Source organism: Choloepus didactylus, chromosome X (assembly GCF_015220235.1).
Source record: "Choloepus didactylus isolate mChoDid1 chromosome X, mChoDid1.pri, whole genome shotgun sequence".
In the NCBI taxonomy this organism is placed as follows: Eukaryota; Metazoa; Chordata; class Mammalia; order Pilosa; family Megalonychidae; genus Choloepus; species Choloepus didactylus.
This window is the reverse complement of record NC_051334.1, coordinates 187,315,411-187,333,276: the sequence shown is the minus strand read 5'-3', so window position 1 is coordinate 187,333,276 and position 17,866 is coordinate 187,315,411. Positions and strand designations below refer to the sequence as shown.

Here is a 17,866-nt window from a genome sequence, read left to right as displayed (position 1 = left end):
TTTTTTTTTTTTTTTTTTTACATTTTACAAACCTGGGATCCTGCGATATATGATTCTGTGCAATATGACTGTTTGTAATTTGACTGCCATGGACATTTTCTAGGTCAATAACATAGAGCTGCCTCATTCTTTGCATAGTATCTGTGATGGTTAATTTTATGTGTCTGCTTGGTTGGGTTGGTTGTTTCGTCGAGTGCCGGCCTCCATGCTGCTGGAAGGGATTTCGTAGATGGGATTAGCGTCTACAATCAGTTGACTTTAAGTCAAGGAGATGACCCTCGGTAATGTGTGTGGGCCTCCTCCAATCAGTTGGGGACTTTAAATGCAAAGACCATAGGGTTCCAGGAGGAAGAAGGAATTGTGCCCCAGGACTCCACCCTCAACTCCTCCCTGAGTTTCCAGCCTACATTATTTGGACTCAAGACTTCAACCTCACTTCAACGAGAATTTCCAGCCTCCGGCCTGCCCTATGGAATTCAGACTTGCCAACCCCCATAATTGTGCGAGCCAATTCTTCATACTAAACCTCTTTTGTTTATTATATATTATAGTACACTATATTATTGATCTCTGTATCCTTATATCCTGTTGGTTCTGTTTCTCTGGAGCACCCTGACTGATAGAGTTTCCCAACCTCTTGGTGGAACCATAGCTTACCTAGTCATAGCTAACCATTCCGCAAGCATCAGACATTCAGGTTGTTTCCAACCAGGGACTGAGATGTCAAGAAGGCAGGTGGATGGCACAAATCTGCCCTTCAGAGTGGCAATGAGTGACAGGCTGGAGGGTGAGTTCCACCCACCTCTCCTTGTCCCCGTTGCTATAACCGTGGGGTCTACTTGCCAATATCTGAAAGCAGACAGCTGGGGAGCCATCAGGGAGGTGGGAGAAGATGCAGTCAGTTTGGTGAAAACCTTGAATTCAGGCCAGACAGAAAAGTTTGGACTTCGACATTTAGGCAACCATCTTGGCAATGTTTTCCTCCCTCTCCCTCAGCCCACACCCCTGCCATCTCTCGCTCGGATGACTACGACAGCGTCCTACGGGTCTCTGCTGTCACCCTGATTCCCTTGAAGTCCACTCTGCTCTCCACAGCCACAGTAATCCTTTAAAATACAAGTCCAATGGATCACATTACTCAGGCTAAAAGCCCTCCCACAGCTTCTGGGGATAAAGGGACGCTCCAGTGCAAACCTTTCACCTCTGCTCAGGCCTGCTGTGATTGCTCCCTGTAAGTCCCAGAGGTGCCCCGACTTTAACATGTTCCCACCTGACCTCCTCTCTGGGTGTCCGAGTCAGCATGACCTACGGGCCACCTTGGACCACTCCATCTTCCTTGACCAGTCCTGTCAAGCCCACTTCCTCTCTCCAGCTTCACTGCCACTGTCCTAGTCTGAAACACATCTGTGACAACCATGACTACAATCTCATAATCCATCTCTGACAAGTGGAGGTGATGGATAAGCTATGTGAGGCTGAGTTGAGATGACAGGTATGAGCCAGTAGGCTTGTGGCTCCCACACCTAGCACCCATCTCCCTCTGGTGGGCTTCCTGTGCTGCAAGGGCTGAAAAAGGACAACCCCACTCCTCTGCGCCCTTGCATCTGGGGCTCTGGATACAGACTCAATTCTGCCAATGAGATGCCCAGCCCTGGGGATGCTGGGTGTCTTCGGCCGCCTCCTTCTCAAATTACCTGCGAGCTGGGGGCCGTGAGGCAGGAGTGGTGGCAGCAGAGGCTGGATCCAGTCATGAGTGCCCAGTGGTTTTGCAACTACAAACAGGGCCTCGGTGGACATCTTTACATAGACATTCCATGCTTAGGTGAGTATTTCTGTGGGATGGATTCCTAAGAGCAAAACTGCATGGTTAAAGGTCATAAATAGACTATATTTTGTTAAATGTTGGCAAAATCATCCTCCAAAAAGGTTGAACCAACTAACCCATCCTCTCACCACTGTGAGAAAGAGGCCCTATTTCCTCATATCCTTGCCAACACTGGGAACTGCCAATCCTTCTTTTCCCAGCATTTTTAATATGACAAATTCCAAAATATGGCAAGGTTGGAAAAGTTTGACATAGAACATCCACATACCCACCCCTGGATTCTGCCTCTAACTTTTTATTATCTGTGCTTTATCTCACACCTGTCTCTGCCTCCAGACCTCTCTCCACGCTATCACCGGTGTATTTCAAAGTAAGCTGCAGACATGCCACTTCTTCCTAAATAAAGCAGCATGCATAGCTGCTGCTTTGCTATTTGATTCCAGTTTCGTTTTTTTGTTTTTGTTTTTGTTTTTTGCTTTGAACTCTCAGCAATCTGGGGAGCCAAAAGTGGCACCGACAAAGATGCAAGTCTCCCAAATCCTTTGAGGAAGTGTCCCCCATCTTCCGACTAGCTGTCACTCGTGGTTTTCCTCCCTCCGAGGCAAACTTCAAGAAAGGACACAACCCTCCACCCTGTCGCCACTTCCTCACACCGGAATCGCTCTTGCCAAAGTCGCCGGCTGTTGCTCAGTACGAGTTTTCCGTTCTCCCCTGACCCTCCCTCAGGCAGCACTGGCCGCTGACATAGCCAAGCAAGCTTTCCCCCGCCGCTGGGAGGTTCGTTATCAGCTCTCTTTCCCGGACCCTCCGCTTCCCTTCGCGCTAAGTGAGCACCTTTTCCTCTCCCTGGACTGGATCAGACAGGGCCCATCCGCTGCAAACGGAAACCAGCGCGGCCATCCGAGGCAGAAAGGGGAGGAAAGCAGGGTAGGGCCAACGCGCGCGCGTGGGCTCTGGGAGCCGACCCCGCCCCCACAACCCAGCCGGCCCCGACCCCCCTCCCCGGCCGGCTGTGGCAGAAGCGGGAGGGTGGGCTGGAGGTGGGAGCCGGCGGCTCGGCCCCGCCCCCTTTCCCACTCGGAACGTGCGCGCCCGAAGACACGTACAGCCAACCAGTGAAGAATGGCGGTTGGAAGTGGCGTGCGCTGCGCCCAATCATCCGCGGCTGCGGCGAGCCGGCCCGCGGCGTGGGGCGGGGTCTGGGTGGGGGCGGCGGTCACCTGATCGGCGGCGGCGACCCAGGCAGTAGTAGCTGAGGCTATGATGGCGGCGGTGGCAGCGGCGGCTCGGGGGCGGGCGGGGACGCGGCGGACCTTGGCGTTCTGGCGGATGCCGTGGCTGCTGCTGGTGCTGGCGGCGACAGTGGCGGCGGCGGAGCAGCAGGTGCCGCTGGTGCTGTGGTCGAGTGACCGGTGAGTGGGGCGGGCCGGGCCGGGGCCTGCTCCCAGGGCGGCGGGGCCTCGGCGAGGTAAGGGACACAAAGCCCAGAGGGGCACTGCCCCTTGCCCGGGGTGGGGGCCCGCAGCGCGTGGCCGGGGTCAGCGCAACTGCTCTGCGCGTCGAGCTGGGGGCCCCTGCTTGACAGCATCTTTTCTGATTTCGTGCCAGGGGCTTGTGGGTTCCTGCGGCCGACACTCACGAGGGCCACATCACCAGCGACATGCAGCTCTCTACCTACTTAGACTCCGCCCTGGAGCTGGGCCCCCGGAACGTGCTGCTGTTCATGCAGGACAAGGTGCGACTGCCTCGGCCTGTTCTCCCCACTGGCCTCCGTCATCAGGAGGCAATCAGGACCCTTCCCCCCATTCCCCAAGGGAAGCTTCAGTGACCTTGTCCCCACCCTAGGGAGGTGTGGCCCATCTCTTTGGAATCCCTGTAGGAGAAGCTTCAGTGGGAAGAGTGAGAGCTAGTGGTGGGAATGGGACTCACTTGATTGGGGGGCGGGGGAGGCTGCACCTCCCATGCCTGCTAAATAACAAACCGGTTAGATGTGTTATTTGACTTGCTCTAGTGGGGGTTATTGGCACCATGGCACAGATGAGAAAACTGATGCCCAAGGAGAGTAAGTGGCCTGCCCAAGGTCACTCAGCTAGTGGGTGGCCGACTCTTGATTCTAACTCTGGAGATAATAATGGGGATAATTGAAAGACAGTCGCTTAGTGGGTGCCTTGTGGATGCATTTGGCTAAGTGGACATCCTTAACTTGATTTTCCTGCCCACGAAACTAAGGTTTTTCAGTGGTGTAGTGACTGGCCAAAGTTCGATGGTTTGTAGACTCGAGAATTGGGTTCAGCCTGAGTCTGTCAGGCCCCACCAGTTCATGGTCATAATCAGCCTGCTGTCTTCCCTCCCACCCAAGTCTTCCTGCCCCCAAAGGCAGCACATGGAGCCTGAGAGGATTCTAGGGCAGCGTAGAATTGGAGCTTGGGAGGCTGTGGAATCTCAGCCCCATTCCTTCCCTGTGTGCATCCCTGCGGAGCTCCTTCCGCCGAAGCCCCAAGCGGTTACTCTCTCTAGGCGAGTGGTGGGAGGCAGTGACGTGGTGGGAGGTGGTGACGGTCACGCCGGCCTGTAGCTCTCCCAGGAGGCGGTCGATACTGCAGTCACACTGGAAGTCAGTCTAGTTCTGCCACTTACCAGCCTCAGGAAATAACGCAAAGTGAAAATGAAAAAATCCAAAGTGAGCTAGTCTTGGCAAGTGCCAGTTTCTGCATCTGTTAAAAAAAATACTTCAAAGGATCATGAAGAGTAATTGCCATTATCTTTGGAAAACACCTAGTTGGGGTACCCCATTTCATGGTATGCATTCATTTATTCATTCGCCAGGTTAACCCAAGACTTTTTTTTCTATTTTGAAATAAATTCAAAGTTATAGGAACAGTTGCAAAAACAATACTAACCCCATACACAGAACTCCATCATACCCTGACCCCCCTCCCCCGATAGCCCAATCCACCAGCTTTAACATGCTGTCACATCGCTTTTTCTTTCCCTCCCTCCCTCCCTATCTATCATCCATCATCTATTGCTCTGTCTTCTGAACATATGAGAGCTAGCTGCACACATCCTTGAACAAACACTATAATGCACAGATACACTTCACATGAACAAGAACATTCTTTTATGTAATCCTATTAAGTGCAGCTGAGAAGTGCAAGAGATTCAACAATGATACAAAGCTTACATTCTATACTTCCTTTACCTTATGAACCGAAGACTCTTTAAAGGGGACAGAGTGACTGGGGTCATCTGGAGGTGATCCCTGAGCAAAGACCTTAAATGAAGTGAGAGAGGGAGCCCCGTGGCTATGGAGAAATAGCAGGTGCAAAGGCCCTGGGCAAGGATGCTCGTGGGGAGCTCAAGGAAGAGCTGGTGCAGCTGCAGTGCAGTGAGTGCAAGGTAGTGGCAGGAGAGAAGGGATGGCCTCAGAAGCCAGGGAGGAAGGAGGGCTGGTTGCCTTTCTAAGTGCCACTGGAAGCCTTTGGCCATTTCTAGCAGGGAGCAGCACAATGTCTTGATTGCAGAAGGCAGCCCCACACGACACACCACACCTGTTCTCTTTCTCCCACACATCTCGGCACTCCCTGGCCTTCAGACAGAGAGCCAAGGTGGCCGAACAGGGTCAGCATTCCTGTCTGGAAGGGAGGGAGGCGGGCAAGTTTATGTACTAAACAGAGTGAGGTGAGGAGAGCTGATCAGAGTTGTCTTGCCTTGAGATCTGGCTGAGGAAAGCCAGAGGGAGCCGGCAGGTGGGGTGGGGTGGGGTGGAGGAAAGGGAGTTGAAGGACATCCAGGTTGTGGAGGAAAGGGAAAGGGTTGGGGGTACTGTGGCCAGGGGAGGCTCCGGACAGTTTAGTGCATCTCTTCTGGTACATTCCGAGACCTCCACTTCTCTCTTCCCTTCTACCGAAAACCGGCGGGGACAGGGAATTCCCAAGCTCCTTTGAAAAGGGCTCCCCTGCTGCTGGAGTCGGTCCCAGGGGATGTCCAGCGAACGTCCTTGGCTGCCCATCCCAGCCCCCTCCTCAGCTTCTCTCTTCACTCCCCAGTTCCTCTTGGCCAGACACGAGGCGGCTGACTCCTACTCCTGAGGTGATCACAAGTCAGTGGCCGCAGGCTTCCTCCCACCCCATGACTGCCTTCGATGGCTTCTCACCCTGGCCAAGAAGGGCTGGAGGGAAGCAAGAGAACTTTCCGTGCCCCCACCCCCATGCCCCACCAAACCCACCCGGGCTCGCGTGCCCTGGCTTGGCTTAAGCAGGCCGATCCAGCTCTAGATGAGATTCTGCGGTGCCTGAGAGCGTGCAGGGAAGGTTTGTGCTCCTGGCCCCTGCCTTAGTCCCTTACACTTGCCCAGCCTCACGAGGCCATCTCCCCCTGCTCCCCTCCAGCTGAGCATTGAGGATTTCACAGCCTACGGTGGCGTGTTTGGGAACAAGCAGGACAGCGCCTTTTCTAACCTGGAGGTAGGAGTCCTTTCCCAGCTACGGGGCACGCCCTCGCCCAGCTTGAGAAGGACTGTACCTCTAGGAGACCCTGGCATGGTGGGTAGCAAGGGCTGGGGACTGAGGATCAGGGATGGAGGTAGGAATTGGGAAGGCTTTCTTTGTGACCTGGACTAAGACTCCCCATGAGCATGGCTTGCCAGAGGAGAGCTGTTGGAGAGGCTTTGAGGGGGTACATTTTGGTGACAGCGTGCAACCAACAGTGAGACTGGCCATGGCCCCCAGCCCCTCACCAACTCAGCCTTTTCCCCTCTGCCCTCCCCCAGAATGCCCTAAACCTGGCCGCCTCCTCACTGGTGCTTCCCGCGGTCGACTGGTATGCAGTCAGCACCCTAACCACTTACCTGCAGGAGAAACTTGGGGCCACCCCCCTGCACGTGGACCTGGCCGCTCTGCGGGAGCTGAAACTCAGTGCCAGCCTGCCCTCCCTGCTGCTCATCCGACTGCCCTACACAGCCAGGTAGGGCCCCTCCCTGCCTCTCGGGCCAGGGGGCCACCAGGCCTGGGCCCTGGGCGTGCTCAGGAGTCAGACCCGGCACTGAGCTGGGCTTGTCAGGGCTACAGATACAAGTTGGGCATGGGTCCCGCCAGGGACAGCCCCTCACAGCCAAGAGCTGCTAACAGAGTGGGTGGCAGGGACTGGAGCTGGGCTGTGCTGCCTGGCGAGAAAGTGGGAAGGGATGCCAGGCAGGGGTTCTGCATGGGTTCCGGAGAGCCACCTAGCTGGAGTTTGCAGGTTCCACGATGGGGATAGTGGGAAAGGACAGCGAGCCTTGAGTAGAGGCTGCGGGGAGGTGGAGAAGTGGGAGGTGTGGGAGAAAGGCCGGCCTGGCGTGGGGAAGGGCGCAGGCAAGCCAGCTGTTTGGGACCTGGGACCAGGGCTGCCCCAAGGAGGGGCTCTAACTGTCTTGTCTCTACCCAAGGAGGGGCTCTAACTCTTTTGACTCTACCCAAGGAGGGGCTCTAACTGTCTTTTCTCTACCCTAGGAGGGGCTCTAACTCTCTTGTCTCTACCTAAGGAGGGTCTTCCTCTTGTCTCTTCCCAAGAAGAAGCTTTAACTCTTGTCTTTTCCCAAGAGTGGCTCTAACTTTTTTGTTTCTTCCCTAGGAGGGGCTCTGAATATCTTGTCTCTTCCCAAGGAGGGCCTCTAATGCTCTTGTCTGTTTGATAGCTCTGGCCTGATGGCTCCAAAGGAAGTCCTCACAGGCAATGGTGAGTAGCACTGGGGACAGGTACCCCCTTCTCTGACACCCATTCCTGGCTTCTCCTTGTGCCCCATGGGGCCCTGGACTGCTTTTGCGGCAGCTTTTGGGACACCGCGTGTGGCCCTTGGGCCTCACCACCCCCCATCCGGGGCTCTGCCTGGCGGTCAGGTCAGGAGTCCTCCACGTGGGGGTCTGCGAAGAGAGCTGCCCCGTCAGAGCGAATGCTGGGGTGTTGTATTTGACAGACCAGTAAGATCTTGAAAAACAATTTTGAACAGGTATAGAGTCACATTCCACTGAGGGACCTGAAGCCACCATGGTGCTGGGGGAGGCTGGGGTGAGGGTGGGGGGGGCTGGGAAACAGCTGCTGTTGGCACGGATCATGGGTGGCTGCTGAAAATGCCAGGTGAAAGGCTGATGGGGAACGGGCTCCCTAAAGGGGTTTCAGTCTCCCCCCCACAGACAAAAGGCCAATTGTGGGGTTTGATGGCAGGGGGCATTGCACGGTGAAGACCTCTGATGGGCCCTGCCAACACCCAGTGACCCCACAGCCTCATGGTGGTGGGGGGGTGGCAACTGACAGCATGAGTCCCCTGGTGAGAGGCGGCCGAGGGCCATAGCAACACTTCTGCAGCCTGGAACTTTCTGATGGGGCTGGAGCCCAGCAGTGGGGGAAGTGGGTCTTGAAGTGGGGCGGCCACGTGACCTAGTTCTCTGCTCTGCCTGTTTCCCCTCAGATGAGGTCATCGGGCACATGCTGAGCACTCTCCAGTTGGAAGACATCCCGTACACGGCAGCCCTCACAGCCGTCCGCCCTTCCTGGGTACACACCCTCGTTCGCATGGGGAGATCCTGGGCCCTGGGCAAGTATAGTCTCAGGGGAGCTTTGGGCAAAGGCCACATCGGGTAGGGAGGCCTGGAGGAAGGTTCCAGCCTGCTTCCTCCTACAGCCAGCAGATTTGAATCTTGCCCTCGGAACCTTACGAGTTACGGTGCTATGAAAACAAGCAGAGTGCTTCATATGTGTCGGGGATTAGGGATCTGAGCAAGGCTTCCCAGGGGGGTGGCTGGGGCCCTCCACGGCCACCCATTGGGACTTTGAGGGTGCTGGGGAGCATCACCTGGTAGGCAGAGGGCAGCAGGGGAGTCGGCTCAGGGCTTGGTTCCAGGCCATCGAGAGGAGACCCATTGGGTGTTTCCACAGGTGACCCGGGACATGGCCATGGTCTCAGGAGGCCTTGGTCACCAGCTCCTACAAAGGCTGGTGCTGCCAGAGGTGCCCCATCGCCCCGTGAGCTATGACGACACGGCCCCCCGGATCCTGTTCTGGGCCCAGAACTTCTCTGTGAAGTACGGGGGCCGGACGGAGGACCTGACCTCTGTCACCTTTGGCCAGGATCTCAACCTGACTGGCTCATTCTGGAACGATACCTCTGCTGGGTGAGGGGACTGTGGCTGGGGAGGAGCTGTGCTGCCCGAGGCAATGGGCCTGCCCAAGTTGGGACTGCATGCTGGAGGCGGGCACAGCTGTAGTCTTGGTGGGGTGGGGTTGCTGTGGTGGGGTGTAGGGGGCTGGGGATGGGGCTGTTGCTCTGAGCTCTGCCTCCTCCGGGCTCTGTGGCCCCCAGTTTGGACCTCTGTTGTTAATGTTTTCCCTGTACCCTGGAACCCGTGCCTCCCCCTTGAGCAGAACCTCTCAGAGCCCTGGGCCCAGAATTCTGGGTCTCACATGCCCTTCCTGTGTGGCTTGAGAGATGGCCACCCTTCCGTTTGCCTTTGCCCCACCTGCCAAGTCCAACCCAGACGCCTCGGCAGCCCCAAGGTGGGGCTGAAAGGCAGAGGAAGGGGGTCAGTGGGCTCTGGGCCCCCAGAGGAAAGAGCCAGAAGCTGGAGTTGGGAGACTTGGGTTCTGGCTCCTAGCTCTCTTCCCCGTCTCTAAAATGGGGAGCATGAGCTCTTCGGCTGATTGTGAGGCTCTGGGGGTGGCATAGGTGGGAGGAGGCCTGAGAGGGGCTCCCGTGCACCTGACCACGCATCTTCGACTCCAATTCGGCAGGCTCGCACTGACCTACGAGCAGCTCTTTGGTACCATGGTGACCTTCAGGTGAGGCTTGGGGACTCTGGAGGTGTGGGCAGGTTGGGGCAGCCCCGGCTCCCAGCCCACCTGACCACCCCGGGCTCTCCCCCAGGTTCATCCTGGCTAACCGCTTCTACCCGGTGTCGGCCCGGCACTGGTTTACACTGGAGCACCTCGAAATCCATAGCAACGGCTCCATCATCTACTTCAGCGCCTCGCAGGTCACTGGGCCCAGCAACTACTCCTTCCACTGCCAGTACATCAGCAGCCTCCCCGAGAAAGGCAATCTCCTGGTGCCCCGCACTCAGCCCTCCCTCTGGGACCTGACTTTCCAGGACTTCCAGGTACAGGCAGGGGCGGGAGCCAGAGTCACTGTTACTGTTTGCTAATGCTGCCGTTATGCAAAACACCAGAAACGGATTGGCTTTTATAAAGGGGGTTTATTTGGTTATACAGTTACGGTCTGAAGGCCATCAGGTGTCCCAAGTGAGGGCGTACCTTCACTGAAGGATGGCCGATGGTGTCTGGAAAATCTCTGTTAGCTGGGAAGGCACGTGGCTGGTGTCTGCTTGCTCCCAGGTGACATTTCAAAATGGCGTTCTCCAGAGTGTTGCTCTTGGGGCATTTTTTCTTCTCTTAGCTGCAGCTGCTCTAAAGTCCTTCTGTTTCTGAGCCCCTTTATAAGACTCCAGGGAGCTAATCAAGGCCCACAATGAATGGGTGGGGCCATGCCTCCATGGAAATTACCTTATCAGAGTTATCACCTACAGTTGGGTGGGTCGCATCTCCATGGAAACAACCTAATCCAAAGGTTCTAACTTGATCAACACTAATACTTCTGCCCACCCTCCCATCCCCCCAGATTGTATCAAAGAACATGGCTTTATCTGGGAAGCATAATATATAGCAACTGGTGCAGTCGTGGTAGCAGAGCCCTTGCCAGGGGTGGGATGGGGGTGGGGGCTCAGAGGTCCCAGCGGGGTTTCTGACCTGTGTCCTGTCCCCCGACCCCGACAGATCCAGGCCTTCAATGTGACAGGCGAGCAGTTCTCCTATGCCAGCGACTGTGCTGGCTTCTTCTCCCCGGGCATCTGGATGGGCCTGCTCACCTCCCTGGCCATGCTCCTCATATTCACCTACGGCTTGCACATGCTGCTCAGCCTCAAGACCATGGACCGCTTCGACAACCACAAGGGCCCCTCCATCTCCCTCACCCAGGTCATCTGACCCCCGCATGGAGCCCCAGCACCCTGCCACCCATCCTGCCCCCTCTCCTCTGCGGCCCCCTGAGGGGCTTCCCTGGGACGGCCCCCTCCCTGCCCTGACCTCTTCCTGACAAGGTGTCCATATTCTGCATAGATAGATGTTAGACAAATCTCTGGCTTCCATCATTGCAAAGAGGAGGGGACAAGAGTTCTAGGGACCCCTTCCTCTCCACCCACCTTTTCTCCTTATTTATTCCCGTCTGGCCGACATCGCCTTTTGGCTGTTCATAGTGCTTTTGTGTCGCAGACGCTCCCTCCCCCGGCTGCCTAGGGTTCCCTAAATGTGGGGGCCACGGCGGCCGTGCTCTTTCACTATTCTTTCTGCTTGGCTGTCCTATTCGGTCAGGTTCTTTGGTAATGTCGTGCTAAAAATAAACAGTACACTGGGGTTTCTTTCTGGGGTCTCCATGGCAGGTGGTTTGGGTGTGATCGCTGGAGGCCTGGCATTTCCCCACCAGGAGTGCCTGGCGCGGGGGCCCGGGGTACTCAGTTGTGTTTTCTTCCCAATAAAATAAAAATGGGTCGCCATGCTTCGGGCCTCCTCTTCCTGATTTCCCCACCGGTAGAAGGGATGCGCTGGGCACCGCACTGCGCGGGCTGCGGGAGGAGGGCTCCGGATGTCGGCCAGCCCTGCCACGTGGGGGTGTGTGTGAAGTGAGGGGGAGCAGGCCGACAGGTGGGGAGGCGGCGCGGGGCAGGGACCTTCACTCCTTAGGGTACCAGGGGGCGGGGCGGGGGCGGTGCCGAGGCCCGGGGCGGGTATCTTCCGCGGGAGAGAGGCGGTCGCCGGGACTCTGGCCCCTTGGCCCAGCCCCCAACCCGAAGGAGGCCGCGGGGGCTGCTGTTCGACTAGCGATCCCCACCCCTTTCCCCTCCCCCTCCCCCTCTCGCGGCGGAGCCTCCGCAGCAGCGTGCGCCCGCGTCGCGGGGTCGCGCGCAAGCCTCCCGGGGGGCGGGGCGGGGCGGGGCGCGCGGCTCCCGCGCACGGATCCCACCCAGGTCGCAGCACCGGCCGCCCCGTCCGTGCGCACCCCCGCCCCGCCCCCCGCCGGACTTGCGGGGGGCGGGTATCTCCATACCGGGGCCGCGCCCGGGGAGCCCCCGTGAGACCTCGAGCCTGCCACCCCGGTGGCTGGACTGGGGGAGCGCGCAGGGGCGGAGAGTGGCCGTCCGAGGGGCGGTGCGGGGGTGGGGAGTGGCCGGGACTCTTTGACGCGGCGGAGGGGTCGGGCGGCTGACGGCCGCGCCGCCCTCTTTGTCCAGGGCGGCGGCGGCGGCTGAGGTGAGGAAGTAGGAGGAGCCGTGGCCGGCGCTGACACCGAAGCCCGAGCCATGGACGAGGAATACGATGTGATCGTGCTGGGCACCGGCCTCACCGTGAGTCGGCGTCGGGGCTCAGGGGCTGCAGCCACCCCCCGCCCCATCTCCATCCCCCGCCTGCGCTCGCCGTTCTCCGAAAGGACACCCCCGTGGCCATCCCCACCACGTCGCCCTCACCCCATCGCCGAGGTGCCCTCGCCTCGAAAGGGCTCCTCCTGCCTGTCGCCCCTTCCTTGGCCTTCTTCACCTCGCCCCGCGCCCCGAAAACGCAGCGCACCCGGGCGGAGCCCCCTCCCAGCTGGCGCCCATCCCAGCGGGGTGCGGTGGGGGAGGTGAAGTGCTACCCGGGGCCGCCCCCCCTCAGCCTGTCTCCCCCGCGTCGCCCGGGCCCCGGGGACCCAGGAAATGTTCCCGAAAAAGCAGGAGTGGGGGCAGCGCCCCCACTTCCCGCTCCCCCACCCCAGTTGCCCATGGAGACGGAACACTGAGGAGGATCTGCAGCCTTTGTCCTTGAGTTGGGGACACGGGTTGGCGAGGATGTTTAGCTCCCCCCTTCCCCGGAGCACAGTCGGGCCCCTGACTCATCGCCCCCAGCCTGGGGCCCAGACGTGGCGGCAGGGGCTCCGCGGCTGTCGGAGAAAGAGCAGCCCCGGCTGGGGCGGTCGATCGCCAGGCCCAAGCGGAGCCTCCCCCCACTGCTTGATCTAACGGGGTCTCCTCCCGACTCCGCTGTGGCCCGTTATGTTTTATTTGCCAATCTGGCTTGGTCCTACGTACATACAGGACTTCCTCGGCCAGCGAGGGGCAGGGAGGCTGTCCGTGTATCTCTCGGAGGCTCTGCTCCTTGTTTCCCTCTTGGCTTCCGCAGGGTGACAAAGGAGACAGGAGACAGGTGATCTGTCACCCCGCCCGCCACCCCCCCCCCCGCCACCCAGTTTTAGGACCAGCGATTAACCCGGGAAGGTGGCGCGGGAGGAGCCGTCCCCGCCCCAGGCAGGGCCCTTCCCCGTGCTGGCTCCCCCCTCAGGTTGGGGGATAGGGAGCAGCTGGGGCCGCTGGTGGGCAGGTGTGGGCAGTGCTCCCTCTTCCCGCAGGAATGCATCCTGTCTGGGATCATGTCTGTGAACGGGAAGAAGGTGCTGCACATGGACCAGAACCCCTACTACGGGGGAGAGAGCTCCTCCATCGCACCCCTGGAGGAGGTGAGGCTCTGCCTGGGCCCGGTCCTCTCCCTTAACCCTGCAGCCGCGGGTCTAGGCCGCTCCCTACCTCTCCGGGCACTGGGGTCGGGCGTTAGGGAGAGAGGGGACAGGCCTTGAGGTGTCTCTCTTCCTCCTGCTTGCAGCTCTATAAACGCTTTCAGCGTCTGGAGGGGCCCGCTGAATCGATGGGCCAGGGCTGAGACTGGAACGTTGACCTGATTCCCAAATTTGTCATGGCCAATGGTGAGGGAGATGGTGGAGGGATTGGGGGTGGTGGTGGTTGATCAGGAGAACCAGAGAGGAGGCAGGCTCTGGAGGAGGAGGGAGCCCCCCTGACCTTGCTCCTCTCCACCCCCAGGGCAGCTGGTGAAGATGCTGCTGTACACAGAAGTGATTCGCTACCTGGACTTTAAGGTGGTCGAGGGCAGCTTTGTCTACAAGGGGGACAAGATCTACAAGGTGCCGTCCACGGAGACCGAGGCCTTGGCTTCCAGTGAGTGTGGCTGCCCTAGGCCAGAGAACAGTGTGTGGGAGATGGGCTGTTCTCAGGCTGGGGAGAACGTGGCCCCAGTTCCTGTTCCGTGGGCAGTGCCGTACCCTGGGTCCCTGGCTTGGCTGTCTCTTCACTGCCCCCCCCCCCCCCGCACGCCTCAGGCTCATCAGCGGGAGAGAAGTGCAGACCCAGAGGGTGCGTGGAGGGGTAACTCCCAGCCTCTGAAAGAGTCTCCACTTGACCAAGGAAGCCTCTCCAAGTGTGGGAGCCCGGCGGGTCTTAGAGCCTGTCCTGCCCCACCACCTCTTTGTACAGATGGGGAAACTGAGGCTGAGGGAGATAGGGAGTTTAACCTAAGGTCCCAGAGTGTCAGTGCCAGAACTCCCCCGGGAGCTAGGGCTCCTGGCTTCTGGCTCTTACCTCAGTGGGAAGAAGAGACTTACATTTCAGTGCCGAGAACTTCCTCTGGTGATGTCTCTCTCAGATCTGATGGGCATGTTTGAGAAGCGGCGCTTCCGCAAGTTCCTGGTGTTTGTGGCAAATTTTGATGAGAACGACCCCAAGACCTTTGAAGGGGTCGACCCTCAGACCACCAGCATGCATGATACCTACCGGAAGTTTGACTTGGGCCAGGATGTCACTGACTTCACTGGCCACTCCCTGGCGCTCTATCGCACCGATGAGTGAGGGGAAGCTGGGATGGGGTGCAGGGCTTCCTTTCCAAAGCAACAGGAACATCCTTGGGCCCGCCACCCACCCCACCCGTCTGTGGCTTCCTCTGCCCTCCCCTCCCTCCCCTCCCTCCCCTCCTCCTCTCCTCCTCTCCTACTTCCCTGCCCGCTCAGCCCGGTATCCTTCCTTTCCCATCCTTCATTCCCAGACCATTCAGGGTGGTGGGGAGGATGGCCTGGCGTCTGGGTGGGAGTGAGCCAGGGGTTCTGCTCTGTGAGCATCTTCTCCTGACCCCTGTCCCCTCAGCTACCTGGACCAGCCCTGTCTCGAGACCATCAACCGCATCAAATTGTACAGTGAATCCCTGGCCCGGTATGGGAAGAGCCCATATTTATACCCACTGTATGGTCTTTGGGAACTGCCGCAGGGATTTACAAGGTGAGAGATAGCTTTCATCAGTTGGTATTAGCAGGTTGGGACCACAACCAAGAAGTTAAATTGGCCACTTTCAGCATTTCTGTAGGGTTTTCCACTTTCTTGTCCGTGACCTTAGTTGACTTGGCGTCATACTTGGGTGACGTGGGCCTAGCAACAGCTGGTTGACTTTGGGGTGAGGTACCAGATCTCCACCAGTGTGGCTGGCTTGGTTCAATTTAGGCAGGGGCAGTGCCAGGACTGGCCGTGGGGCCCCAGAACCTTGATTTGGGGGTTGGCCAGTAGCTGCTGGCTCTTTTCTGGAGCTGCCTATTAGTTTTGGCTCCATGGGCCCTTTCCACGTGGAGCTGTGCCCTCATGGCACCCTTCCCGCTGGCCCTTTGTGGAGTATTCTGGGCAGAAGCATCAGAGAGGAAGAAGCACCCTGAGTCGAGTCCTGGCTTTGTGGCAGTGACAGAGCCAGGGTGGACAGCTGGGGCTCTGAGCTCTGCTTGGCCTGGGGTGGTGGTCTCTGCACCCCACTGGTGGGGAGGGAGGGCGCGGTGGTGCCGAGGCCCTGGGTCTCCTGGCAGGGGGCTTCACCATCACCTTTGCCACCACAGACTGAGTGCCATCTATGGCGGGACATATATGCTGAACAAGCCCGTGAATGACATCATCATGGAGAATGGCAAGGTGGTGGGAGTGAAGTCAGATGGGGAGGTAAGCCGGCCCCTGTGTGCAGTGGCTCTGCTTTATCCACGCCGTGCAGTCATAAGGGCTTGGACAGGGCTCAGCCAACTTTCCGAGAGGACCTGTGTCTCCCGTGACTCTGTCCCTGGGAAGTTCTGCCCCTCAGTGCCAAGGGCCTCTGGGGAAGGCATGGAGCCCTTCTTGTTATCCCTCGCACTGTCTTGGGGGTCTAGAGAGCTTTCCCAATTGGAGTGACTCAGCCGAGGGCATCGGCCCCACTGTGTCTATTGGGGCCTCCGTCCCTGAGCAGGCTGGAGCGCCAGGCACCCTCCTGGCCCAGTGCAGAGCAGAGCCAGGTGTTATGGGAGGGGCATGTGCATTCAGCTCAGAGGAGCCCCCTGCCTGCTGGAGCTGCCATCTCTGGCCTTGGTCCCCACCCTATGACCACTTAGGGAAGCCAGAGGACAGAGCCAAGTCCTTCCGGTGCTTTCACAGGTGGCCCGCTGCAAGCAGCTGATCTGTGACCCCAGCTACATTCCGGATTGAGTGCGGAAGGCAGGCCAAGTTATCCGCATCATCTGTATCCTCAGCCACCCCATCAAGAACACCAGCTATGCCAACTCCTGCCAAATCATCATCCCCCAGAACCAGGTCAACAGGAAGTCAGGTAGCCGGAGCTGAGGCATGACTTCCCTTAGTGCATTCTCTTTGGGGTGGCTCTGCCTCTCACCATCAGACTTGGGGCTCCCTGCCTGATCCCTCGGTGGAAGAAATGGGACCCACATGGCAGTTCCCCTTCCTTGGGGCCCTAGGGCTTGGGTGGCTTCTCTCAGGCTCTTCCTCCCCGCAAAGGCAGCAGCTCTGGTGCTTCCCGAGGGGCAGGACTGTGGAGGGGTGGGGCAGGCTGGAGCTGCGCCCTTGTGGCCCCTGGTAACAGTGCTCTCCGTGGGCAGACATCTACGTGTGCATGATTTCCTACGCACACAACGTGGCTGCGCAGGGCAAGTACATCGCCATCGCAAGCACCACAGTGGAGACCGCAGAGCCCAAAAAGGAGGTAGAGCCGGCTCTGGAGCTGCTGGAGCCCACTGACCAGAAGTGAGAGGCTGGGGGGGGGGGTGGAGATGGGGGACATGAGGGGACCAGGGCAGGGAAGGCCTGGTACCAGGCCTTTCCCTTCTCCCCCATCTGCCCCTCAGGTTCGTGGCCGTCAGCGACTTGTACGAGCCCCTCGATGATGGCTCCGAGAGCCAGGTAAGCAGGCCTGGCCCAGCCCCAGCTCCCGGCTGCCTGCCTGGGGCCCCTTCTGCCTCACCCTGGGCCCCTGGTTGGTTGTTTCCAGGTGTTCTGTTCCTGCTTTTATGATGCCACCACACACTTCAAAACAACCTGCAGTGACATCAATGACATCTACAAATGCATGGCAGGCTCAGCCTTTAACTTTGAGAACATGAAGCGCAAACAGAATGATGTCTTTGGAGAAGCTGACCAGTGATGGCCTCTGGCCCCACCCCAGCCCTAGGTGCCCCCCTCCTTGCACCACTCTGTTCCATCTGTTCTCCTCCATGGAGACAGGGGGGGTTGGCCGGGGCACTCCTATTTCCAGAATCTTCTGCTTCCCCCCACCACAGTCCCCATCACCCACCTCATTTTATTCACTGACCAAATCCTTAACCGTAGTGATGGTTTGGGAGATAGGGGGGCGGGTAGTATCCTCTTTCTTGGTCCCTCCTTTATCCTGGGAAAAGAGGGTCCCTTTCTTTGTGTGTGTCTCTTCCCCCCCACCCCTCATTCTGCTCTGTTTGCAAAGAACGTGAAGGAAAAAGTTCAGTTCCCCACTATTGCTCTTACCCCACTGTAGTGGCCTTTGGAGACATCCCTGCTTCTCCCACCAACTAGCTTGTGTGTTGGAGAGAAGGGGCCCTCCCAGCACAAAAGTCGCACCCCCCCAATTTATTCTGATTTATTAACTTGGCCCCCACCCCGTCGGAGCACAGAAGGGAGCGGCGCGCCCCCTCCCGCCGGAGCCGCCCCGCCCCCCCCCCCCAGCCCCGGAAGAATTCAGCCTGGGAGGGGGCGGCATGGGTCGAGGTGTGGGGTCTGCTGTTTGTTTTTTTTTTTTTGTCTCTGCGTTTGCATCCTCTGGTACTTGCTGAGGGAGAAGAGAGATTTGAACCAAGCAAAAGGAGGGAGA

General features: G+C 58.5%; 2 protein-coding genes across 2 annotated transcripts; both read left to right on the top strand.

Annotated features, from left to right (window-relative positions):
* The first annotated feature begins 3,085 nt into the window (after positions 1-3,085).
* ATP6AP1 (ATPase H+ transporting accessory protein 1) lies at positions 3,086-11,235 on the top strand. Its single transcript, XM_037821472.1, has 10 exons — positions 3,086-3,237; positions 3,434-3,560; positions 6,217-6,291; positions 6,597-6,790; positions 7,503-7,543; positions 8,274-8,359; positions 8,741-8,976; positions 9,593-9,640; positions 9,726-9,957; positions 10,631-11,235. Exons 1-10 carry the CDS (start codon positions 3,086-3,088, stop codon positions 10,838-10,840), a joined length of 1,401 nt encoding a protein of 466 aa, XP_037677400.1. The 3' UTR covers positions 10,841-11,235.
* Positions 11,236-12,141: 906 nt separating this feature from the next.
* GDI1 (GDP dissociation inhibitor 1) lies at positions 12,142-17,719 on the top strand. The gene is given in 11 exon segments (XM_037821307.1): positions 12,142-12,255; positions 13,293-13,400; positions 13,544-13,643; positions 13,759-13,893; positions 14,378-14,576; positions 14,872-15,003; positions 15,603-15,702; positions 16,168-16,339; positions 16,626-16,770; positions 16,872-16,926; positions 17,015-17,719. Coding segments are annotated over 11 exon segments (1,344 nt in total). The 5' UTR covers positions 12,142-12,210; the 3' UTR covers positions 17,168-17,719.
* Positions 17,720-17,866: the final 147 nt, after the last annotated feature.